The sequence below is a fragment of the Sinocyclocheilus rhinocerous genome, unplaced genomic scaffold (assembly GCF_001515625.1).
Source record: "Sinocyclocheilus rhinocerous isolate Xijiao unplaced genomic scaffold, SAMN03320098_v1.1 scaffold2664, whole genome shotgun sequence".
NCBI lineage: Eukaryota > Metazoa > Chordata > Actinopteri > Cypriniformes > Cyprinidae > Sinocyclocheilus > Sinocyclocheilus rhinocerous.
In genome coordinates, this window is record NW_015635763.1 from 477672 (window position 1) to 504320 (window position 26649).

General features: G+C 37.4%; 1 protein-coding gene across 2 annotated transcripts in view; it reads left to right on the forward strand.

Moving 5' to 3' along the window:
- The first annotated feature begins 3196 nt into the window (after positions 1 to 3196).
- Positions 3197 to 26649, forward strand: part of LOC107747465 (leucine-rich repeat-containing protein C10orf11 homolog) — a 284722-nt gene continuing 261269 nt past the window's right edge. Inside the window, exons 1-2 of one of the 2 annotated variants that reach the window (XM_016561976.1) lie at positions 3197 to 4235; positions 4632 to 4732. In XM_016561976.1, coding sequence (XP_016417462.1) covers positions 4194 to 4235; positions 4632 to 4732 — 143 coding nt within the window. In that variant the 5' untranslated portion in view covers positions 3197 to 4193. The remainder of the gene's footprint in view (positions 4236 to 4631; positions 4733 to 26649) is intronic. The other variant, XM_016561975.1, reaches the window with a different exon arrangement.

Below are 26649 nucleotides of genomic sequence, written 5' to 3' on the forward strand. Positions count from 1 at the left end.
CTTCTGCAAGCCCCTCTATTTTGACAACTTGGGGGAGGAGATTTTGCGCAATATGTAGGTTGTCGTACACGCCGCTGCCTCTGTCAAAAAATGAGATTTAAACTGCTCGTTATTCATTTTCACGAGCAGATTACCTTGGATTTGCCATCATTTTAAAAGATGAACAAAGTATGAAAAAAAAATCCTCTCATGGCTTTATTCTTTGTCTCTTTTGTATGGTTTTATAAGAGTAAGCCTTGCTTTTATAGATTATAATTAAAACCATCAACAAAAACAGAAATAAAAGATTAAAGTTTGTTAGATTCATTTTTTTAAAGTATACACATGTTTGTATGAGGGACTACATTTTAGGAACCATCTAACCTTTTGATTTAATAGCCTACTTTTTTGTTGAATATGAAATTCTTACCAAATGTTGTGTGCGTTTAGTCTTTTTTTACAGTTAGCCTACGCCAACTTTATGCGAGTGGGCTGAAAAAAATCAAACCATAAACACAAGATCAACGTGTAGTGTTTGAATTCCCCAATCAGACAAGCGTTGACAAGAGCAGACCAATGCAGTGATAGAGGGATGTGAATGTCACATGTTTTCAATATAATATACACCGCCCTTCTATTTCTATCCCCACCCCTCCGTCAACTGTCAATTCTACTCGACCGCAATCAATCAGTTATTTGTCAGTTGCTGTCAATCCTTTTCTTACTTCACGTCAGCTTTTGAAGCTGATTATGTGCCGCGAGTGACGGAGAAAAGGGCAAAAGCAGCATCCTGGAGAAGAGTCACTTAATTTGAGGGGCATATAGTTTCTCTGCTTTATTCGGTTTGGAAAGGTTTTTGTTTAAAACCTGCGGTAAGACAAGAACCTATCCCCCGTGTTTAGCTTATTTTCAATTGAGGCAGAAATAGAAAATCAACCACTGGTCATTTATCCTATAATTCGCTTTTTTTGTTTTATTTCTTAAGTAGGCCTACGTTTGACGACGTTTTTTTTAGCCGGTTTAAACAATGAATATGCCATATACGTATTTTACTTCTAAAAAGTTCTAAAACAACACGAGGCAAATAATGATTTATGTTTATTTGCTTACTTTATAGGCTATAAAACTAGTAAGCTTTTTTTTCTTCAAATTAACCAAGCATTTGCATGCTGTAAATTGCCTGTTGTCATATTTTACGTTCATTATCATTTGTTTAATTAGTTATTAATTTAGTTTGAACTTATTTTCTTCTACCGAATTAAAAAGAAACAAGTCGATTTTCTGACTGCATGAGCAGTAAGACCTGTTTTAAACATGCTGAGACTAAGTTTCAGACACGTGTACATGATAGCTAGCCTACTTCAAATTACATTGTCCTTGTCTCACATGCAGTTTCAGGTTTTTCCGGATATATGTTTTTCACAAATGTGAACTTAGTATCACATTGCCTCGGGCAAAAACCAACAAAACTTGAACTCACTTGGAATGTTAAAAGAGACGAGGATACAATAATAATAAAAAAAAGTCCAGGCAGTTTTTCTATTCATGTCAACAAAATTTTATTTACACACAATACAATTATTCACTTTATTTGACAACACCAAAAGACATAAAAGAAAGAGAAATGGTCTGTCAGACCTTTGAGAAAAGAAGTTTAAAATGCCTTGAACTATTCACCGCTGAGACGGCTAATCAGTATTGAGGCTCCGGGGCAATCGGGCAGCTTTTCAATGCGCTTTGCCTTTCATCTCTCACTGGATGGAGGCGCTCAATTAAAAGCCTATCAGTTTGTAAGTAAATCAACGCCTATCAAAGTTGTCACATCAAACAAAACGATTATTATTGCAACCCGCCTCCACCATTAATCTCTTTCTGCGGTAATCCGCTTGACAGGTCATCTAGGAGAGCAAGAAAACCTGGAGTGGACAGTCATCAGCGTGAAAGAAATGTATATTTTGTTGGAGTATCTCAGACACATTGAAACAGATAGCCCTGAACTATGACAAACGATAAACTTTGCTGGTTTGCCCTACTTGGCAATTAAATCCTAAAACGCGGTTTTATTTAATACGCTGAAATCTCTATAGCCTACCAACAACACATCACCCCCTCTTCTTCATAAAAATAACATTGCTCAAATTTTCCAAGTACATCTAACTTTTAAAATAAAATATAATTTTTATTGTAAAAGCCTAAACGTGTGAGGTAATTATTCATCCTATCTCACGCTCTCTCTCTCTCACACACTCTCTCTCTCTCTCTCTCTAAAAATCAATATTTACTGATTACATTAGGTTTTTTTTAACGTAGTTTGCGTGTTCTAATATTTTGAAAGTTAGAATTATTTAGCCATATAACACACAGGCCTTGTTTGAAGATATGCACATAGGTTGCTTATATTTTTGAAAACCCTAGATTGTCGATTTGAAACAAATAGGAAAAAATATAATTTAGCAGCCTTTTCATTCTTGTAGTACATCAACATTACATATTTGTATACATTTTTGAAAGTGCAAATAGTGGAAAGACTGCTGTATCACTCCCTTTGCTAATACAACACAGGTTCAAACAGACACTAGTGTCGATATCGGCCATTTTAAACAAGCTGAATCTTTCTTCAGTATGTAAAGATGTGTGACTGTTTTCTGCACAAGCTGTCAGCGCGTGACACACTGCGTAGGGCAGAGAAGGGTAACCATAAATTTCCAGCATCGGGCAAAAAAAAATCTCTTTATTGTCTGCATGACGAATGAGCTTCTGAACCAGATACCAAACACTCGGTATTACCCTTAAATGGGAACATGTTTTTTTTTTTTTTGGGGGGGGGGTCATAATTCATATTTTTTAAATGCAAATGTATTTTAATACATTTCACATCGTCATGTTTATGCATGCCTAAATATAGTCATTTACAGAGCTGCCTAAAGCAGCCGAAAACACTTGTGCAAAACATTCTCTGTAGTTAAAGTTGAGGACGTTACAATTTATCAAAATAAACAATAACGCATTTCACACTGATTTCCCCCCCTCAAGTTACAAATAAATTTGAAAGGGTTGCAGACATTAAGTTGATGGGTAAAGCAGCTTAGTCAAAGTAAGCAACACAAAATCAGTTCCAATGCAAAATACAGTATTTATTCTATTTTAGTGCTTAGAAAAACTCCCATAAGTAGGCTACACTGCGGAAATTCAACCAACTCATATTCTTTTAACAGAAAAACAGCTTATTTTGCGTAACGTTAGGCTACAGAGCGTTTTAGTCCGCTTCCTTTCTTTCGAAGCATCTATGAAAATAACCAGAATTCAAAAAAAGGCTCTTCCTTCACAAACGTTAAACAAGCATTAGCTACAAAGCATTTCCTATCATTAACTTTGGTAAAAGAGACCACAATGAACCATTTTACCTGAAAATACACAAACGCGCTCCGATGCGTTACGACAGGTATGAACATTTACAGGCACAATCCTTTTATTTTCTATAAAGATGATCATTTAAATACATTTCCAATGACGTCCTATGAAGCACAGTTTAGCAGCCTAAATAAGTAAATACTTTATTCTAGTGCGCTACCGCGAGCATAAGATACGAGATCCTACTTGTCTCCACACTGTCTGCGAGTCCAAAACTTCCGCCTGTGGGAGGCTCCGCGGTGACGTCATGGCGCTCCCCGCCAAAGCGTTTGTGCGTCTCCGATCATACTGCTTGTCCTGTGAAACAACGCTAATAATAAAGCTTTAATGTGTTATTTTAACTCTACGATTTGTATGAACACACGACTGGAACAGTTAAATATGAGTATCGAAATTATAATACAGTGAAATATGACCTTTGAGTTATTATGCGTTGTTTAACACTGTAAACACATACTTTACAAATTTGCCTCAACTTCCAGTGATTAAAACTAACGTTACTTTTTCAAACGAGAGCTGTCTGTATTGCTAGCAGTAATGCTACTCACCATTGTTTTCATGGAAACATGCTCGGGAAGTTGTTATGAGCAGCTGAAACAGATTTGAGCAATTGAACAGTGGCGCGTGCTTCCGTCCTAGATCAGCTGACACGAGCACGCGGAAGAAGTAAAGCTTCATTCGGTGCGTAGTTTAAAAGTTTATTTTGAAAACATAAAGAACACTTTTCAGTCTTATGAGCTGAAAAACTTTTGTGGTGGTCCTCGTTTGATGCGTCTTTCCTTCTGAACTGTCATTTGATTACAATGGCACACAACGAGTCAATGGTTGTAGTGAATGGAAGTCAGGTAAGTGAAATACTGCAAAAACGTTGTCCTGTGACCTGTGTTATGTATTTAACCAGAAGACACCAACGCCACAAAGTGTGCGTTTGTTTGTTTGTTTGTTTTTTGTCAAGTCATGCAGTGTCACGTTGGTAAATATATTTTCTGTGTCGCAAGACAACTCTAGTCAAAAGTATTATTACAAATATTTATTATAAACTGCTTAAATTGTTGCTGACTAACATAATAACAGCGGTTTCATTCACACAATAGCTGTATGTGAATTATTAACTGTCACAAACATATTTTAAATCTCCAATATAATGTTTAAGTAGTCTATTTCTTGAAAGAACAATAATTCAGAGTACCAGCTGTGCAATAATACTTGTATCTTTTCCTCTCTGTGTTGCATTGATGCAGGTGTCCTGCATTGGGCATGATTGGGAAGACATTCCAGATTTTCTTGGGGCAAAATATGGAGAAGTGGCAAGAAGATTAGATCTCAGCTTCAACCAACTGAGGTAAGTTACTGTTTGTGTCCGAGTGTAACTCTTAACAGGCCGTGATAATAGAAGTTCCGCGATGATGGGAGACAGCGATCACAAGCATGGCACCTATTATGCACATACTAGATTCCCATATGGATCCGAGAAGGGAGAGACATCATTTTTCCCATAGGTTTTGCAACAGGACTATGGCCCACATTATCATCTCTGGAAAGACTGAGAATCATCATTATAGGTCATTTTTGTATGCCATGTAGTTTTAGTACACTTCTGCACTTTAAAAGTGTTGACCGCAGATGTTGGCAATGCACATAAAAGGATTCATATCATATTTCGCTATTAAATATGTAATATTAGGCTCAAATTTGTTGAGAAAGCCCTTGTGTGAAGGATGTTTCTATCATGTGAAACATTCTAGAACATTGTCATAAATGACAGGATCTTAACCGCATACAACATCTCTGAGTCAATCTAAGTGTCGCGCATACAGTCACACCTCTGCATTAAGTGCAATTTAATACATGCATTATGTGCATTATGTCGTCAGCCGTGTCATTGAGACATCAGAGAATGGCGGGTACAGTAGCGGCGTGCCATGCTGTGGCCAGATAAAAAGCCTGATCAATAAATGTGACATGTTAATGCTAAGCAAATAGAATAAAAGATTCCTTTGACGGGACATGAAGAAGCACCTTGTGGCAGCTGGGGAGGGGGATGCCATTTCACCAGCAGAACTAGCAAAGCTGATCTGACAACTAAAAGAGAGGAGATGATGGTTATAAGGTGCCTTTGTTTCAGACTTCTTTTCTTGACCTGTCAGGCCTTGAAGGACTCTGAATGGGCCTCTTTTTGTCATGTGAAAATTGTCGTCTTGTGGCAGTTATCTGTGCTGAAAATGTGGATTCTTCCATTTAATTGATTCGCTTTGCACTGGAGTCTGTCACATTAATAATTGCCAAATCCTGTGCTGCTTCAATGTGTCGCACATAAATGTACGCTTATCGGCGCATTAATATTCCTAATGAGCATTTGTGACTGGATGAAAACTGTAGAACCCAGAACTATCGATATTCAGGTGTAAAATTTTGTCTTTTTTTGTCACATACATAATATGGTCAGCTATCATATGCATAAATTATATAAAGTGCTAACGGACAGATGTACTTGTTTCTTCAGTCTTCATCGGACATATACAGCATGTATTCACAAAGTTAGTGGTTTGTCTTGATGTTTGTTCTTTAATGCAATGCTATTTATTGCATCAGTTTCTTCTGTAATATTTCCTAATAGTTTCACCATACACATAGTAGTGAAATATGCAGCATTGCTGCAGATATAGAATCGCTTGCACTGTGGTTTATTGCCTTTGCTGAGCCATTATGCTATCATCAAATCACCTATAACTTTTTATGTATAAGATAATTACCAGAATAGTTGGGAACATCGATAGGCTATTAATGGGAATGCTTTTCTAGAACAATGTCATGTTCGTTGTCTTTCCATTAAAACACTGCAGGATTTACATTATCGATGTAGTGACGTGCACGCAGAAGAGTGAGGTTTCACCACTTATGTTTTAGAATAACCCCAGTCTTGTTCACTTATAATCACACTCCCAATAAAGATGATTTTTAGCAACAGGGCTTGTCAGCAGAGAAAGCCTCCCTCTCTGACATCTGTATGTACATATCAAACGCAAAATGCCAAAAAGCTGGCTCTGAAATCATTTTCTTTTTTACCACTTCAAGGAGCCTTTGAGTATAACAGAAGGTTCTGTCACTGAAGCTGTTTTGGTCATATGTTTTGTTGGGGTTAGGGTTACATTCAGTGTGAAATTTAATTTATAAAGAGGCATGTGATCAGAATAAAGTGAGGATGTGGCCTACAGTCAGGATTTCTCTGCTTCTTCGGCCATGTTCACACAAAGACCCCACAGTAAGAAGTTAATAGACAGACATCCTGCCCTCTGGCATGAGGACTTAAATATGTGAACATGACAAAGTGATGGAAAGGTTCTTTTGTTGTCCTCAGGGCTGCCACAAGACAATCTGGGTCATCCAGAAATGAACATTTATACGGGATGTGTCACGGTAGTTGACTAGTCATCTAGATTGACTAGTTTTAGATTCTTAGATTTTATTTCATTAGATTTTTTTTAGCAATAGTTTGCAAGGTAAATCCCTCTCTGATTACATTTTTTAAAGGGATACTCCACCAAAAAAGTATTTTTTTTTCTTCTGTGGAACTAAAAGAAGATATTTTGAGAAATGTCTTTTTTTTTCGTACGGTAGAAATTGGTCTCCATTGTTGTTCGGTTTACAACATTCCTCCAAATGTAATCTTTTATGTTCCACAGAAGAAAGTCATACATTTTAAGAACAGCATGATGGTAAATAAATGATCATTTTCATTTTTGAATGGGGTATCCCTTTAATTCATCCTCTTTAAAACATTGCTGCTTCAGACATACACGTGGAGACTGACATCTTTGGCCACTGGTGGTGGTTAAGGAGATTCCCCCCTTCTATGTAAAGCGCTTTGAGTGCCCAGAAAATGTGTTGTGTTATGTTATGTTATATTATGTTATGGATTGCATCATGATGTCTTAAGTGCTACCTGTAAAGATCAGTTAATAAAGTCAAAAGTTCAGTCATGATTTTTATGAGTTATTGTTTTGAAAACTTTCATAATGGAAGTTAGATGTTCAGTAAGAAGACATAGTCATCATCACAGTGATGTACCACAGCCCAAAACCATGTGCACATATGCAGGCTGTGTTACCTGATGTGAGAGGTGTCAGAGAGAATCTCTGCGAACACACATGTGAAATCACATTCAGTTTATCAGACCTTTCACAAGGTGCCTTTTGTGTGGTTTTAACGTTGAGTTGGTATGAAGGTGAAACGGTACCTTTCTCAAGACTAGCCATGAAAAGGTATCAGATCATAGACAGGAGTAGTAATCCCAGGTCAGGGATTGCTGTCAAAGTGTCCCCTCCAGTGTCCTAGACATGCATGGCTTTGTAGGGAGTGGATGGTGAAAGCAAAGGGAATGCTATTGTCTTGTCTGGTCCTGTCCAGATGAGGGGTAAACATGATGGCCCTCTGTCATGTAGAGGAACGAAGCAGCCATGAATTATTTCTCCGGTGTCACTTTCTGTCTAGGAGGTCCGACAGTCTGTCTGTCATCAGATTCAGCTTATTACGCCACCTTACATATGAGCCAACAGCCAAATCAAGGAGAATATATTTCAAAGGGAAACTGTTATAAGTTGTATAAAGCTTGAATGTAAAAGCCAAGCATCCAACAGAATTTAAAATGATGCTCATAACTGCACAGCTGGACTCAAGTTCTTGAAATTTGAGATGGCTAGTTATCCAATGCATAAGAGTTTCCACATTAAAACCCGTGCTCACCTGCGTATACATCTTAAAGGCAAATCAAATATGCTAACTTGCATTTTCAAATGGAGCCGCTTTAAATGTAGTCAGCCTGTCACAATGAGACACAAGTAGTCTGATGAAAACGGAACAAAGAAGACAAAGTACGGTGGCTGGGTACACCGATAAATGAAATATAACCTTGTATCGACTGTCAGCAATGTCATTTTATATTCATATCTAAAGCACATTATAGTATTACACTCCAGCTCATGCTTCACTCATCTGTCTCTCTTCAATCGTCACGGACGAGACTTTGTCTTTCAAGCCTCCGCGCGCCAACACCAGAAGGCTCCTGTTAATTGACAAATGAGAGCCTGCGACATGAAGTGCTCCTTCAACATCAGAGCAAGGTGGAGTCTCTTTTTTGATGGGGCTATTATTGGCATAAGCCAGTAAAACGCATTGCTCTTCGCCGAAATGAGAAGTGACAACGGTAGAAGGGCCTGTCATTGTCTTCCGGGTGTGTTCAATCTGCGGCTGTGCCAGTATGTAGATAAAATGTCAGTTAAGAGTACGAAGGAGAAACTGTCGAAATGAAGTCGTCAAATCACTTAGCCCGCAGAGGGTATGGAAATTGATGCTTTTGTGGAAATGAGAATTTTTCCATATCTGATCTATCAGGCTTATTTAGCGCTAATATTTGGGAACGGCCCGGACTGTTTGGCTTGCATTAGAAGAGAATGCTGCGTTCCTTTAGCCCTGTCTAGTTTGTTAGACGGGCACAAGTGGCGGAAATGGAATTTATGCAATTTCATTCAGGGTGCCGCTCTTATAAATCAACTATGAAGCAATAAAATCTCATTTAATTTCTCCGAGCAAATTTGTACCTCTGTGATTGCTTCAAGAGAGGATGAGCTGACAGGCAAAATTGTGAGAATACAGAGAAACCATTTTAGATGCATTATAGTTGACATGTTTGTTACTTGCTGCTTTGCTAATGGATAATTTAAATAAGTTTAGTGTGTGGTGGTTGTGCGTCTTTGTTCCACTGCGAAGATATGACCCAGTTATGCTTAAAGGAATTATTTTAAGGTCAAAGCAAACATGACTTTAAACGAAAGAGAGAATTTCTTTTTAACCAAAGATCTTGACCGAAATCACTGTGTTTGTTTTTGGGTCTGATCTGCAAGCCGCATCATTATGATTTATGCATTGCTATCTGTTAGTCACCGGACTAAAGCAGTAATTTGTGTTTTTAATGTGTCATGTAAATGTTTTAGTCTGACTGAAATCACACTAGACTTTTTTTTTGGCAAAGTTGGACTAACAGACCTAGATAATTGTGGATTTAGATGATTGTGGCTCGGCTTCCACCCTCATGTATACACACATTTACAGATGTTTCAAAAGGAAAAAAAAACAAGTGTATTTAATCCTCCAGTTATTTGATTACCTATGTCACGTGTACTTGGACTCGACTATGCAAAACACACTGTAGCTTGCTTGTAACTTTCTCACTGCCATACCTCCATTCTCATGTGCTATTTACTTCCAGTTATCGTTCATATTCACAGGTTTAACAGCAACAGGAAGGCATGCCCTCATCTTGTCTTGGTATTTCCAGCCGTTTCTAATGTAGATGGTCTTAACTTAACATCCTTGTCTCTTTTGCATGGCAGTTTTTCCTGCTCTTTGTATAAACAGAGCTGTGCTTGATTGCCCCAGGAAGAATAAAATCCAGTTGATGTGCAGTATTTCTGCGGCCGCCAAAACAGGCACCATCGTCTGTCCGGCCAACGAGAGGGGAACATCATCAAGTCCTACCAAATTAGTTTTGAAAAGTTATTGCGGGCAAATCGTGCTTTCTGTGTTTTGGTTAGATGACAATCTTGTATCTGATAAAAAAAAAATTTTCTTCCACATGTTACTGCCAAACCGCAGCAATATGGTATTCGTTTAGAGGTCTGTCCTTCTGTCCCGTCTGGATGGCAAAAGTTAAAGCGCAGGTATGAACGCACAGACTGACGCTAGTGTTTGGACTTGAACCGCAGGCTTAAGGACCCACTAAATGAGAAGAGCTTTCAAGATGCTTATTGGTACATGTTGTTATAACAAAATGTCTCTAAATCTCATTTCTAATTCAACTTTCCAGGAACATTCAGTGTTGAGTGGTGGAAAGGTCTCCGCTTTGTCAAACGATCACTAATCACCCCGTGTTTATCTCACAAACCACCTAGATTGTAAATGTCAGTTCTGACTGCCGACTTGTGTACTTTGGTTTTGAAATAATGCTCTCAAGACTGCTGCTCTGACATCTCAAATAAATGAATGGCTTCATTGTTGTAAATGTTTATTCCACAAAAAATCTAGTTAAGTACGAAATGATTTTACGTGGCTTTCCAATATCATCTTCACCTATCGGAAATGCCAACAAATGTTCCGCGGTCTAATGCCAAAAAGTCATTCTATTCTGAGCATAAATCACAGTTCTGCTGTTACGGTGCAACAAAAGAGCCCTGATGGCAAAAGAATTATCTTTAAATCATTATCAGCATTTCCATCAGCCAAATATCTGTTTGGATGCGCTGAACGGCCCATCCAGGCGCATCTCAAACCGTCGGTCTTGAATGGAAGGGAACGTCTTTATGTTCTCTTTTTGTTCAAATTAAATATATATTGGGCACGGGCGTCATTCTCTCTATAACTGCATCCCTGTTTTATTGTATACCCGAAGACGGATGGTGTGCCTGTGACATAGTGATTTACAGGCCCTCAGTTTTCTGTGGCAGGGCTTTAGAGAGGATAGCTGACATCCAGCCAGCACTTTGGAGGGGTAGAATAAAAGCTGACGTTTTATTGGCTTTAAGGAAGAGAGAATAGGAAGGCCGGTCACACAGGGGAGAATAATAGTTTCTGTACTTTATTTTTCTCAGGCCCTGCCAGCTGTCACAGAGCCCTCCAAAAAACGGAGGGGAAATTTATAGGGTATTATTTAGAGACATGTCAGCGGTAATGACTACAGCTATGATTTCAATTATCACCCACTAAATGTAGCTTAATTCACTGTGTTGGTGAACCTAATGAGTGAGCCTGACATCATTTTTCAAAAACTCGATACCGTGCTATTTTAGTATTTTATGTTGACCGTTGGTTTAATTTTCCTCCCTCACGTTTGGCATCGAGGAAGGCTCGGTCCCTCATGGGCCGTTGTACCGTCAGCGTTATGTAGTTCAAAGTCTTCCCAGGGATATATTTTTCCATTGACAGAAATCCAATTAGTTTTAGTACACAGTCTGGCTGAATAAAAAGGCTCTTAAAATCTACAATATGTTTCCTTAGCGCTTTAGCAGAGCACAAACCCAGTGATGGATTTTTATAGCCTGACCTGATGGGGCCCTGCATGGCAGACATGCCTGACTCCCTTCCTCTGTTTTGACATGTTTAGAAACAAACGAGTTAGACATCATTCTCTCTTCACTTTGGAAAGAGGTCCGTCAATATCGCTTCGCATTCAGGTTCTCATTCATGTTGATTGATTATCGTAAAGCTTAATCCACAAATGGCTTTAACATCATGCTAATGAAGAAGGATGTTTAATTCGTTGCTGACATGTTTAGTGAAATGCTATTTTCGCTGTGCCAACGCATGGTTGACCTGCGACTGGAGCGCTGGAGTACGAGCAACGGCTGGCATCTGGGCTGATGGTATGATGTGGGTGCGGAGCTACAGGCCTAACGTTAAATCTGTGTTAGTCCATGGTTCGCTGCCAGTTTACGTCCTTTATCACGCAAAGCCATCTCGCTGATTAATGATGTAAGCAACTCGCAGGCATGGAACTTATTAGTGCTTTGAAGCAAAAAAGAGCCTGCCATACTTTAACTTCCCCCTGGACGGTTCCCAAAGGGAAAAAAGGAGGTTAGCAGTTTGGAAACGGAACAAAGGATTCCCCCTCGGTACTATCCTCTCAATGCGCTTGCTCCATGACACTTTGTCTCCCACAGTGTCTCCTAGCGAGCTGGTTCTGAAAAGCGAAGACAGATACGCTGGCTTTATCTTGTCAAGATTTGAAAAGAAGATTGTAGCGCCTTCTTATGTTTTGAAGTTTGGGGGGCAGTTCTTCAACCGGGCGCTGTGATAAATGTTAACGCTGTGTGAATTTGTCCAGCCACCATAAAACACACTATATGAACCCTGTCGTTAGGAATTTACCCTTTCAAGCGCTCGTCGTTATTAGAAAATATTTGCCGTAACAGTTTGCGGATAGATGCTGCCCAGAATAATAAGTCAGCCTCAGTGTTATGATTTCTGTTAAACAGTGGTGTGCCACCTGGAGAGTGATGAACTAGAGGGTACTATCCAAATCGCTTGCTTTGCAAACGTGTACAATCTCAGTTTTTTTTTTTCTCTTGGCCAGCATACCAAAACCATACAGGGGTTTAAACAGCTGCTGCAGATTTTGAACACAGCTGCAACACATTTCCCCCACACATTCAGAGTCGCTTAGAGCTTTTTCACAGCTAAAGCACGTAACAACTATGTGCATCCTTAAAAAACAAAACATTGTATGCAAAATAGGCATGTTTATCCAATAGAATTTTTAATAATGGGTGTATCGTAAGGGGGCCTTTTTTGTGATCTTGTAACCAGTTAGCAGCTCACATTGTCATTCTTAACACCTGCTGGATTTTTAAAAAACATTTTCTTAAATTATTGATGACAATCTCAGCAAATTATCAGACCTGAGTGCTGAATGAATTTAACTAGAAGTTTTATTGCACTCTGGAAAGTATTTTTTCCCCCTTAATTAAACCTTGAAACTATTTAGTGTGGTATTCTTATTAGTTAGTTTGTTTGTTTGTTTGTATTTATTTACTTTAACGGTGCAGAAAAAAGATCAACATTGCATTTCATACCAAAATTGATCAATTGTTTAAATAATTGTAATCCCAAATAAGTTTTTTTTAACTATTTATCTAAAATTCAGTCAACATGCAACATGACGTTGAGTATATCATCCATTGTGACATGCAAAAATGCTGTCTTGTAAGATTTAATGTCACTGTATCATGTCTGTGGCAGTTTGATAAATCTGTGGCATCTCAATAGTCAACAAATACAAACATATGGCATTGAATAGTATTGATCATGAACATGAATTTAGAACTCTGGAAATGATCAGCTCAAAATGCTGAATTACAATGATTTAACTTTAATACAGAAATTTTACTAAGCCGGATTAACAGCACAAATATACTTTTTTCAGTTTACTGCCTTTTACCTATATACCACATACTGGTCATGTAAACAATGTCACATCAATCACCTATGAGGTAAACAGGCATTATTTACATCTCAGGCAGGAGTCTGCTATTATCTGGATATTTGGTGATGTTTAAGGCATTTTCCCCCTTGGCTCTGAGACTGCTTTGGTCTTGAGGAAAGAGTTGTCTTTTTGTGTCTGGGTCTGTTGGTCTTCAGAGTCCGTTTCAGAACTGAGAGTGTGAGGAATCAAAATGCCCAACACTGGAGGAGACGGAGGAGGTGGGATATCCTCATGAGCCTACTTTCTCAGACAGACAGCCTAGACTGCCCCTACACCGGCAGTATGCGTCTGATCTGAGGAGAGTTTGCCTCAATAAGATAAAGGTGTTCAGGTGAAATCCCTTCACTGGACCTTCTACAAGAGCTCTCGCTGGCACTGAAGGGAAGGAAGGGATTTCATAGACCTGTGATGTAGACTGTCTGTTCCTGTTAGCTCTTTCTTGGCTTGCATATTCATAGATTCGGCCTACTACCCTACATAGTCAGCTGTCTTCAGCATCTGAATTATCATGTAACCTCATGAGTGACCAGTTTGTATTTTTGCACCACAAGATGTGGTGTTCTGCACAGGAGTCTTGAAACGCAAATGATAGATTTGGGTGTTGGCATATTGATAAGCTGAATGCACAATAAAGAGCACTCTATGTATAAATATACACAGAACACACAAATTTGGCTAAAATTCTAATTTAATTGAATACAATTTTTTAAAATTAATACTTTGCAGTTTGAAAATGTATTTATAGTAGACACTTCTTGTCCACCATCTTTTTTTCACTGACCTTACATTCTGTGGTTACATTGTACGTTGTTGGCTAAAATGAGGTATATCAGGAAACGACATTAGTAGACTACTTTTTTTAGAACATCCTTTACATCATTTCTATAGGCTGCTTACTATAGTAATTTTCAATAGTCATTTGTTTATAGACACTTTGTCTTTAAAATATCATTAATACAGTCTCTAGTCTTGCTTTAGGATTTTATTTAGAAACCAACATGCTACCAAACTTGTAAGCCATATGTTGTGTGATCTGGGGCCGTATGTCTTCAAAAGACATACGTTTGAATTCCTGAAAAAAAAAGTTCTTAGAAATCATCGTAAATAAACTCTTAAGGTTTCCTATACCTTGTCTTAAATCCTTAAAAATCAAATGTTTAATAAATTTGAGTTGATTCAAATATTAAGCAAATATTGCCTTCCATCAGATCAATCTGTCAGGGTCCTGCTTTGTTTAACATTTCCTTGTTTGTCTTGTGTCTGAGCACATGGCTTTGTCTTTGTTTATGTAGGCCATGTGCTCCTTTCGTCCTGCCCCCTTGTTTCCCTCTACCACGCCCCCTTTTTTAGTCCTAGTCTAGTCCTCGTTAACTTGATTGTGTCCACCTGTTCCTCATGTGTTCTGCTCCTTTATAGTGTGCCTCTTCCCTCATGTCTCTGCTGGTTCGTTGCATTAGTTCCAAGCTGTTGCCTGATATCCAGTGTTCTCATTGACTGGTGCTGCTCTATCTCCTTTGTTCTTCAGCAAAACTTTGTCCAGGTCTGACCAAGGACCAGCAGACTGCCCTTTCCTACTGTTTGGACTCTCACATAAGCCCTGTTAATCCTTGCCTTGTCAATAAACCTCACTCCCTTGATCATTCTGCATCTGGGTCTCTCTCTCTAGTAAACTGCTGTGACAAAACCTTGACACAATCACAACTAAAATATTGTGTACGCTTATGAGTATTACAGTAATATATGCAGTCTAGGGATGTAATGGTATGAAAATTTTTATATCACGATTATAGTGACCAACGTTATCACGATTATCAATATTATCACGGTTTTGTTAAAATTAGATGAAAATTATATATATATGTGATTTTTGTTAGTGATCATGTGATCTTCGGTTAGGAGTGAAGCAAAGTTGGGGTTGATTTCGAGTTCACATACAAACATAAATAGAATAGGCTGCTGCTTCTGCGTCAGACTGATGCTGGCTGGACAGGATTTACCGCGAGTTTTCAAAATTGCGATAATCAAATACGGTTTTGATGATGATTAAATTTTAAACGATAATACTAACCGTCAGGGCATTTTATCGTGATTTATCGTGAAACCGGTAATCGTTCCATCCCTAATGCAGTCAGTGCCTTTGAGGTGTTTACGATTTTCAGCTATTTATTTATTTATTTGCTTATTCATATATTTATTGACTTTTTTTATTTGTATTTGTTTTTGTAGAAAGAACCACCATACAATCATATAGTCCTTTAAGCCTTTTTTTATTTTAAGGAAAAAATAATAAATAAAAATAATTCTGAATGAACTGACTTTTTGGAATCTGGACCCTGGGTCATATTTTCTTTTACTTTAAGATCTGCCTTTTATAGAACTTATTCAGTAGATGTATCAGCCATCAAACAGGTCTAGGCAAAAGAAAGCTTTACCTCCTTGTGTTTGAACTGCAGTGCTGGGCTCTGAGCTCTCGATAAGACCATGCTGAGGACATTATGGCTTCAAAGCTTGTCACTCCGTGTACAGAATTGGGTGCTTTGAGCTGTTTGGGGTACGATGCGGTGTTTCAGTCCACACCATGTCAGTGTGTTAGAAAGTTCAGTACAAGTTGTTCCTGCTTTTCTTGAATCATTTGGAAAGTTTGATTTAGTTTGCAAAATAAGAGTAATAGCGTGGAGTTGCATTTAGATTTTTCATGCAGGCCATTACTGCCTAGATATAAGTCGCGCCGTGCATCACTAGGTCGTTTTGTGAAGTTACACACCATGACCGCACATCTTTGTCCAGCATGCTGGAGATATAAATGCCATGTTCTCTCTATAGAATCGTAGTCACAACCGGTTGGTGGTGTGTTGCAAATGTGGATCTTTCGACAGGCCAGGCAGGCAGTTTAAATTAATTATTAGCTTTATAGCAACCCCTCAGGCCGTGCTGAGGCAGCTGAGCCCTAAAGGGGGCTAATCCGGCCCTGCTTTACAGAAAATCAATGTTGGCCTTTGGTGTTGGCATGCCATCCGGGTAGGGGGACACATGTCAGATAACTCCTGATTTTTTCATGAGGTGTGTTTTGAAGTTGTAAAACCAATGGGAGGTAGCTGGAGGTGCTAAAAATGAAAAGAATATCCGGAAGCTACGAAAGGACGGACAGATTTCTTACGAGGATGTGACAAGTATTAATGAAACATGCAGAATGAATAAAATAAAAATGGAGTTTTGCTTGAACTACGGGAGATTGGAATTGGCACAGAGTTGGATGATGCTATATTGAGTCAACATTACAATATTAAGTTTCTTTTATGTTCCACTTTGACTTTGCTCATAGCTTCATTTCTCACAACTTACAACCTCTTATTTAATGTGTTTAGAATATATCTGTACTTCTATCTAAATCATTTATTAGGAAGCAGAAGATCTTTTCTTTTCAACACTTAGAGGTTACTGTTGGATGACTTGATAGTGCCATTTTACAGTTGCTCAAGTAACTGTCTGAAATGATAATGCATTTCATAATGTGCTGCATTGCATTACCGCTTTCTCTGTGGAGGAGAGTGCTTTCATGGTTTCATCAGACTAAACTTCTGCTGGCATAATCTTTGGATCAAACGTACATGGAAAGACTATTACATCAAACATTTAGTCAGGAGTGATTTGTGATTCAAGTGAAAGTCAAACAGGAGACCATGAAAGTGTCTTATGTGTTATGAGATCTCATTTTTAAAGGAATAGTTCACCCAAAAATGAAAAATCTGTCTGCATTTACTCACCCTCATGTCTTTGGAAACCCAGATGACTTGCTTTCTTCCTTGGAACACAGAAGGAGTTATTTATAACATGTTAAAGCTGTTCCTTTCCATACAATGATCAGTTAATTGTCACCTTTTTTAGTGACTGATGGCTTTTGGTCTCATTCCCATTTTGGTTTCTTTCTCAAACAAAGCCTATCATATGACTTTAGAGTACTCGGTATATGAGTCGTTTGGTATATAGTACTTCAAGCTTGACAGTCATTGGTCCCCATCCACTTTCATTGCATGCAAGAGAGATGCTTGGACATTCTGCTAAATGTCTGCTTTTTGTATTCTACAGAAGAAAGTAAGTCATAGGGTTTGTAACAACATGAGGGTGAGTAAATGATGAGCCTTTCCCTTTAAAAGACAAGAGAATAGACAGTTACAACTGCATTCATATGCATATCACTTTATTCATGAGTGCTCGGGTCCAAATGTCCAGTTCAGGTAGACTCAATGTGAGTGTTAAGCTTTGAGCCCCCTCCCTCAAGCCTGGCTTGTGTTCATTGAGAGGTGTTATTTCTCATACTGCCCTTCTCTCGCCATGCTGAAAGCTTTCTGGCTACAGCTCCTGTGGAGGTGCTGTTATCCTTTGGACACATGTGGTGGATGTTTCTCCCAGCGGCTCAGCAAGAGGCCTCTCGTTATCTCAGGGGAAGCCCTCCAGCTCATCTGAGGGGGAGCATCCTCTCAAATCCCAAACGAGGGTCACCGCCCCGCCTCTCTTCACACTCACCACCCCCGCTGGCCCTCGCAATCCCGGACACCTCCTGCATCTCTAATCCTTACACACACCATTTGGTTTTCCTGAGTCTGTCTCTGCCCATCAGCAGCAACAATGAAAAGAAGGAAATTTGTGTTAATTTTTTTTCTTTCTATTGAGGTGATAGGTGACATGTTGAAAGTGCAGATACGAGGCAGGTTTGCACCCTTCTGAACTGAACTAAATCGAGAATGCGTTTTTAAATTCCAATTCAGTTTGAATTGAAGTGCCAAATGGGAAACACCAATTGTTGTTTATATTGAAGTAGAATTCAAATATAACACCCTTAAAAATAAGTGTTGCAAAGTTTAAAAAAAAAAAAAATTTATTTATTTTTTATTTTTTTTATTTTTTTGCAGTGATGTCATAGAAGAACTAATCTGGGTTCCCTCGAACCTTCCAGAAAATCATTCTTTCTTGGTGTGAAGAACATTATTATAATTTTAAGAACCTTTTTTCCACTGTAAAACCTTGTGCAATCGAAAGTCTCCATGAATGTTGTTCAATTACAGATGCCAATAAAGAACCTTTTATTTTTGAAAGTAAATGATAATTAAAAGAAATTATGCTAGTTTTCTAAAAATACAATTGTAATTTAAATGAATGGGTTATTACCAGAAACATTAGATTATATTATGGACATGTTGGGGATTTATTATGTTAACAGAGTTGGTTTGCCATCGTGATTGTCAACAGGAATTACAAAAAATCAGAAATGTCATAATGCCATTTTTTGGTAATTTGTTTTTTGGTAATTTATTTAAATTAATTTTTACAAAGGAATCGATTTTGCTGTAGTGTCAGAATTGGTTTTTGGAATCTCTTGAAATTGTACAGGTATTTGTCTCAACTACTGATATTTTGGCATCATGACAACGTCAGTTGAAAGCAAAGAAAATCCAAAACTTATGCTACCAAAACCAAATCCAATTTGGTGTCAAACAAAAATCTTCTGCCATGCTCAAGCCATTTGCCCACATTGATGCTCATTGATCAATATATAGGTTATTCTATGCATTCACACGAAACACATTTAAATAATGCTTCTTTTGTTTCTATATGAAGAAAAATATCACCGCCTGCCCCTTGTTCATACACATTATTATGTGCTAGTCTCTTTAGAGTGGAAAGCTGGAACTGATGCATTATCCTAGTGAATCCATCTTTCACCCAACACAATGAATAATGGTGAAATGTGACAAACGGCCAAAAAAGCGATGGGGAAAGGCTCATGAATGGAATTAAGGAGAATGATGCAACTCTGCAAGGCTCTCCATCAAGAGCGCTGCGGCTCATAGATCATTTTATATTTAACTGAGACTAGAAGAGCTTTGGATATTGATATTTGAGTTTGTTCAGCTGGGCCTCTTCCTCCACATTTAACTGTGGGCAAAAATATGCACTCGTTCCCTTTGTGCAGAAATATGCCAGAAGAGTGATGTCATAATTATTTTAATATGGTCCAAAGCTGTGATGCTTAATGTGTAGTGACTGGAGTCCATTGAGTGAGTGTGAAGGGTGTCTCCAGGCCTCGCTCAGCAGTAGAAAGGACAACATTGTTCGCCAGGGACGCGGATAGACACAATAACATATTTCATGACTGCAAGTGAACTGCTCCCTCACAAAAGGAGATTTTCACCATATTACAAGTAAGATGAACTGGGCATCTTTTGTGCAGGAGTGCAGTATTGATGAGTTGCCTGGAGCGACTGCTTTGCACTGGGATGGAGAGCGAGGAGATGGAATGGGCATCACTATTTATAGAATGCTTTTGGAAGAGGCGTAGCTCGTTGGCTTTTGGATTAATATCTTCTTTTCCAAAGCAGATGTGTAATCAGATTATTTTAATGGCTGTACTTCATCTGCTCATCATTTTCTAGTTGAAGTGTGTAATTTCTGCACTGCTAGAGGCACCAAACAAAATTGCATGAATAATGACTGCTGAAGTTTCAAACTCTCACCCGTTTTGCCATTGTTCAGAAAAACAGGTGATCCTGCCCCTAAACTCGTGATACTGGTCGAGTAAATACTGGCTCAGTCAGGCTGCTGAAACAAACAGATTCACCTTAACTAAAAGGGTCCCACTTAGGCATCTAACTTTTATGTACTTGTATAGTACATAGAATAGTACATAAAGTATTTATAATGCTTATAGTATTTATTTATTATTACACATATTATAGTATTTGTGTATAGTACAATAAATTCGGTACGGTGTACCTTTTGTGTTCATGTTGGATTGCAAAACACTTTTGCTGCTGTTGATGTGGGATATGGTTAAGGTTGGGTAACTACAGAAATTAATTGATGTAATTACAGGAAGGTATTTTTAAACGCAAGTACAATGTAAAAACTAGTGCTGTCAAATGATTAATCGTGATTATTCGCATCCAAAATAAAAGTTTTTGTTTATGTAATATATGTGTGTGTATTGTGTATATTTATTATGTATATATAAATACACACATTCATGTATATATTTAAGAAAAATATATTACGTTTATATATTAAATATTTATATATGATATAAATTATATGAATATAAATATATACATGTAAATACATGTAAATATTTTCAAAATATATGCTGTATGTGTGTGTACTTGTATATACATAATAAATATGCACAATACACACATATATTATGTAAAGAAAAACTTTAGTGTTTATATATTAAATATATTTATATATGATAATTATATGAATATAAATATATACATGTAAATACATGTAAATATTTTCAAAATATATGCTGTTTGTGTGTGTACTTGTATATACATAATAAATATGCACAATACACACATATATTATGTAAAGAAAAACTTATTTTGGATGCAATTTAATCGCGATTAATCATTTGACAGCACTAGTAAAAACATGTACACACTAAGTGCATTCGTATCAAATATTTGGTAACACTATTTTACGGTGTCTTTGTTACACGTTACATGTACTTACTATTATGATAATAAATTATGCATAATTATATGCAAGTAACGCTAAGCCAATCCCTAACCTAAATACATGTAGTTAATTAATATTGCTCAGTATTTAAATGTATAACTACACTGTAACAAGGACACCTTAAAATAGTGTAACCAAATATTTATTTGAATGTAAGTGCATAGTAGTTACAGACACGTAATATTAAGTGGGTTCACTAAATAATATGGCGTATACTTCAAAAAAAAAAAAAAAGAAAGACAGCTTGGACAGCATTTTACTTGGGAATTGCTAGTAAATGTAACAAAGCATGTTTAAACAATTTACTTAAATGAGACATTTTCTTATAAAAAATACAAAAATTATGTATTTTTTTTTTTTTACCATTAACTATTATTTTGTGAACTATTAATACAGATAATGTGTTGAACAAGAATATCTAAACATAAGTATAATATAATAACTCTGACAGACAAATGTTTTATTGAACATAAAAATATTGCTTAAATTCAGTGTCTGAATTGTAAATGAATTAACAGTCATTAAATTAATTAACGGATAAAATATGGAGCTATTACCAGCCTGAATAGCTTTAAATTGTACTTGCATTTATATATATATATATATATATATATATGTATGTATTTGAGTCCAAATAATTACAAAGACCAGCCAGTAGCATACTGAATTTGAATGTGGCAATTTGAAGTAAAAAAGCTAAAATAGTACTTTCTTGAAAAAAACATGCTCCGATAGTTTGCATGCTTTATTTACAACTTCACAATATTTTTTTTTTTTCAGTATAGGACAATGTTTTGACACTCATTTTTGCCTATTATCTTTTATTTGCCTAATTAATATTTTATCAAACATTTAAAATTACAATTACGCATACATTGTTGTGAATACCTTAGGTAGTAAGCATACATTCACAATACAAGTTTTAAAAGATTTGTCCTCTTCTTTATTGTTGATGCTCTTATGTGTAATCTGACCCATGTAATTCGTCAATAGTTTTTTATTACATATGTAAAAAGTTGTAATATACCTGTGTATGTACTTTTGTCCATTGCTCTGGATCTCTGTATTTTGAACCCCACCTCTGATTAAATGCTGTAAAGGAGAATTATTCAGTTTTATAGTGTATTGGCCCGCTTGGCTACAGCGGTAGCATTTAAACATCCATTTACAAGCTTTTAACTGTCAGGATCCATTGAATTATGGATATTTACTTTCCTCACAGTTCTGCGAACCACCAAAATGACTTTTAATGGTGCAAGCGGTAATATTAATGTTTTCTTATGAGCACCATTATTAGCATATCAGTCCGGTGCCTGAAGAGTTGGCCATTGACTTTTGATGAGGAGCGCACATGTTAAAGGAGATCCAGTAGTTCATAACTCTCCACTTTACGCGCTGTCATGTTTTTTTTTTTTTTTAATGCAGCAGTAGATGAATCCGGGAGAGATTTTGCATCTCTGTAAATCTGACGCTATCTGCCTGTCACTGAAAGTGTTGACTTCTAACACCTGGTGCATTTCTCAAAGGCTAAAGCGGCTTGTGCTGTTGACTGGGAAGTCATTTAAGAGGGAGACTTGTTCGAGATGTGCATTTTAATCCTGGTCTGTTTAATGTTTGCCCCTGACAGTCTGAGCCAGACATCATTTTAATGGCATGTACAGTGATAAAGCCAATAAAACGTCAAGATGATTGATAATATGAGCATTATACCAATATGACTTTCCTGTCCGCCTCTCTGCAGCTAAATGATGGTTTCCAAATTGAATTCGGTGTGTGCAAAAAACAGACAGGGAGTTGTGTGTTGTGTATGACTATGAAGGTGTTTTTCTTTCAGAAGCCTGTACATTTCTATTAAAGAGCGGATTTAACATTTCTATTAAAGAGCGCCGCAACAATTTCTATTGTTGCGGCGTTTCCAAATGCATCCCTTGGAACGAACAGCGTCACTTTGACTTAGCGAACGTTTTCTTTGCACTGCCGCTGATAGACTCAAATCTCATGGAAAGCTTTGCGTGTCACCGTATCAAATAAGTGAAGGCCTGGGCCCAAAAACTACACAGACATCCTTATAAATTAATGAACGCTCTCAATATTTGTCCAAACTGTTTACAGTGAAGCATGGAGAAGCGGCGGTTGGCTGTGTACCCGATCGCGGCTCAATGCGTCTCGGATGGTCACGGCACTGTGTGTGATGTCATGAGATCCGTGTGGGAGGGTTGGACGTTATACAAGCGTGGTAAATCACTCATCAGTCATAGATGGTGTTAAAGCGAACATTCGGCGTGACAAACATCTGAAGCGCTCCAGCACAAGTTACGACTGGCGTGTGTGTTTCATATCAAATAAGGCTTATTTACAGACAAATCTGAATGGGTTCGAGAGCCTTCAGAGAGCTGAAATATTTATTTCCCCCAACTTTCTGCACTTGTCCAAACATTGTGAGACAGGTCCTGGCTGGGACGACTAGGGGAGCCATCTTTCATCCTCTGTCTTTAACACTGAGCCTTGTTGGTTTCTCTCGAGAGAGCCTGTGTTGAAACTGCACAGATACTTATAAAGTCTTTCTGAGTGAACTAATCACGATTGGTATACATTTTTGACGTTTGTTAATATGTCATTTTCATCTTTTCATTCAAGCCCAGATCAGTTTTTCAGGTCTGTTTTAAACAGTTTGACGTGTCACCATAAACATCGGGTGAATAAATATAGCTGGTGCAGTTTTCTTTTTTGTATGCTTGAAAAGCAGTGATGAAAAGCTCTTGGTACAACACAGGAAGTAAACTGACAGTAGTAGTTTCATTGTGAATATACTGATTTTTTCAAGCTGTATATTGTTGCTCATGACTGACCTAGTTGACAGCGTTTCTCTATTTGCTGTCTGTCAGCACATGCTGACCCATGTCCTTAGAAAAGCTTTCCAGGTAAAATCAACCTCTAACAGGCTTGCCTACAGAGAGGCTTTTTGCATTTTATGTAAATCGTGATTGATGGCGCATCTTACCTAGTGTGCAGCTTTTGACAAAAAGTATTGATGTGTGCTCTCAGTAAGTGTTAGTGGAGGTGACAGAGCAATCCATTTTAAGATGAATTACAGCACAAACTCCCTCCATGGCAAAGTCATGGAGTCAGTTTCATCTGCCGTTGAGAGGCTGGCTGCATTCATGAGTGCTTTACTGTCATTTTCACAACTCAAGGCAGATCACCTTTTTTGAATTGTGTATCTGAAATTTTCAAGTTTGACACAAGGACACAGGCAAGTGACTTAAATGACAATTTTTGGAGAACCAGATGTCTTAGTTGCACATACTTTTAGCTTCTCGAAAACAATATGATTTGTGGATTTCATCAGATATCATGTTTTTCTTGGCTAAACCCTGACTGGATCATATGGTGGCAGGCCATACGTACTATAAAGCTGTACAAACAGGAAAAGTATCACACGCTTATTTCATCAGTAGTTTATGAAATCAAACCTTTGAATATGCATAAGTGTTTATTTTCTTTATAACATGTTCTAAGCTATTTTGACAAACCAAACAGGTAGGACTGATGACAATTTCAAATGGTTTTTTTCTTTATGTATATATATATATATATATATATATAAAAGTGGACTCTGTATTTGGTATTTGTTGGACATTATATCGATGGAACTCTCAACAGCTCGTATACATGGATCTAATGTGAAAACTGTAAATTTATGCCATTCTGCTTTTAATGTCATCTTTTTTAAAATCGTTATTTATTTATTTATTTACTTATTTTTTCATTTCTTAAGGTCCTAGAAGAAAATGCAATAAACGTAATATTGAATATTGTGAATTTTTGACATTGTCACCTCATCAATTTAGTGCATTCTCACTGAATAAAAGTTTTTATTATTTAAAAAAATTATTTTGCCTGCAAACTTATGAACAGTAAAGCATTTTTTACCTGCTTGTATTAAAGTAGCTCATTACATTGTCACTGTGCTTTTAAGCAAATTTGCTATTTTACTAATGAGCAGGCCTTGGGTAATAGCTTTTCTTCAACTCTCTTTGTTTAAGTGATAAAGTAATAGTCATCTACAGCCAATCTAAACATATATAACCTGTGTTACCATTAAGGCTCATTTAGCCAGTGCATTCTTCCTGCCTGGTGCCTGCATGGTTTGTTTGAGTTGGATGTTGTGAGTGATCAACGCACCGGTCAGTGTTGTGCCAGACTCCGGTCTGGTGATAGATGTACTCGCACTTCTCCCTAACCATGCGCACCAAGCAAATACATTTTCCGTAATTGCGACAATCAAGTTAAAGTGCTCTCCTTTCTGGAGATTGCTGTTGACAAATGCGAGAGCGGCGCAGGGCTGCCTGTGACGCTACGCAGAAAGGTAAGCTGGAGGTGCAGCTTAAAAGAAACAAGAAGTTCTCCTATGCAGACATGGGGTTGACAGAAGCAGATTTTAACAGATGCTTCAAGGGGACCTCAGCCCATGAAATCATGCTGTCCTGGAACCAAAGCCCCACCCTCTAACTGCTGTATAAATAGATTCTCATGACAGGGCAATTCATCTCCAGCCATGAAAACATCAACTTTAAAAGACAGCTTGTAGAGATCTGGCGCTTGTTAAGGCCAGATCAGCAGTGCAGATGCCTGGGATGTAAACTCATGAAGAGAAGATGAATTTGTCTGTCATCCCTGACTTTGACAGTTGCTGTAAATCTGATTCAGGCCTGTGTATGTTTGTGTGGGGAGGATGGGAGGGTGGATAGAAAAGGGAAGAGCGTGTCTGCAGATGTAAAAATTTCAAACAAGAGGAACATTGAAAGAAATCCCCCTTATACCCGCTGCCGAAGTCCACCTGGGATACGTTGAGGCTTCTCATCCGATGATGTGCTTTGAGCCTATTGTTAAAAGGGAACATTTGGCAGTGATTTTAAAGCCCTCTGCTCTCCCCTTAGTTTTTCACTCTTGTTATTTTCAAGATGGTGGTCACGTAAGGCGCCCTGGAAAATGAATTGTGGGAGTGTCTGAAGAGCCATTTGCGGCTTGATTGATGGGAGCAGGCGAGCTGTGGTGGCCATTTTCTGTGATCTGCCGCATATGAACCGTGCGTGACATTCCCCTGGAAACAGTTAAAGTTTTTTAGTGTCGCTGGATTTTAGCAAAGCGCCGCACTTGTCAGCCGATATGTGACGAACTCTCCAAGAAGTAGATTTGATATTATAATGTGACACATTATGAGGTCTGCCTGGAAGCAATAGATTTTCACTTCTGAAAGGAATCTGTTAATATGAATGTTGCTTGCACTATGATTATTTAAATAAATGGTTATTTATTATTATTATTATTATTATTATTTAGAAATTGATTTTCCCAAGCATGAATAAAGAATAATAATAAATGATGATGATGATGATAATGATACTACTACTTACTACTACTACTACTGGTTTATTTATAAAACATTTTAATTAATGTTATGCACTATATTTTTGCTTTATATTTATTAACTCTTAAGACTTTATTAATAGTAGTAGTAGTAATAATAATCATTTTTCAATTTTATCAATAAAAAAAAAAGTAAATGGTAAGTTAAATAAAAAAATCTAAAATATGTAAAGTAATATGTTATAAGACTAATAATAATAGTAATAGTAGTAGTAGTAGTTTTTATAAAACAAAAATAAAGTATATAACATTAATTAAAAAATTTAATGTTTATTAACTCT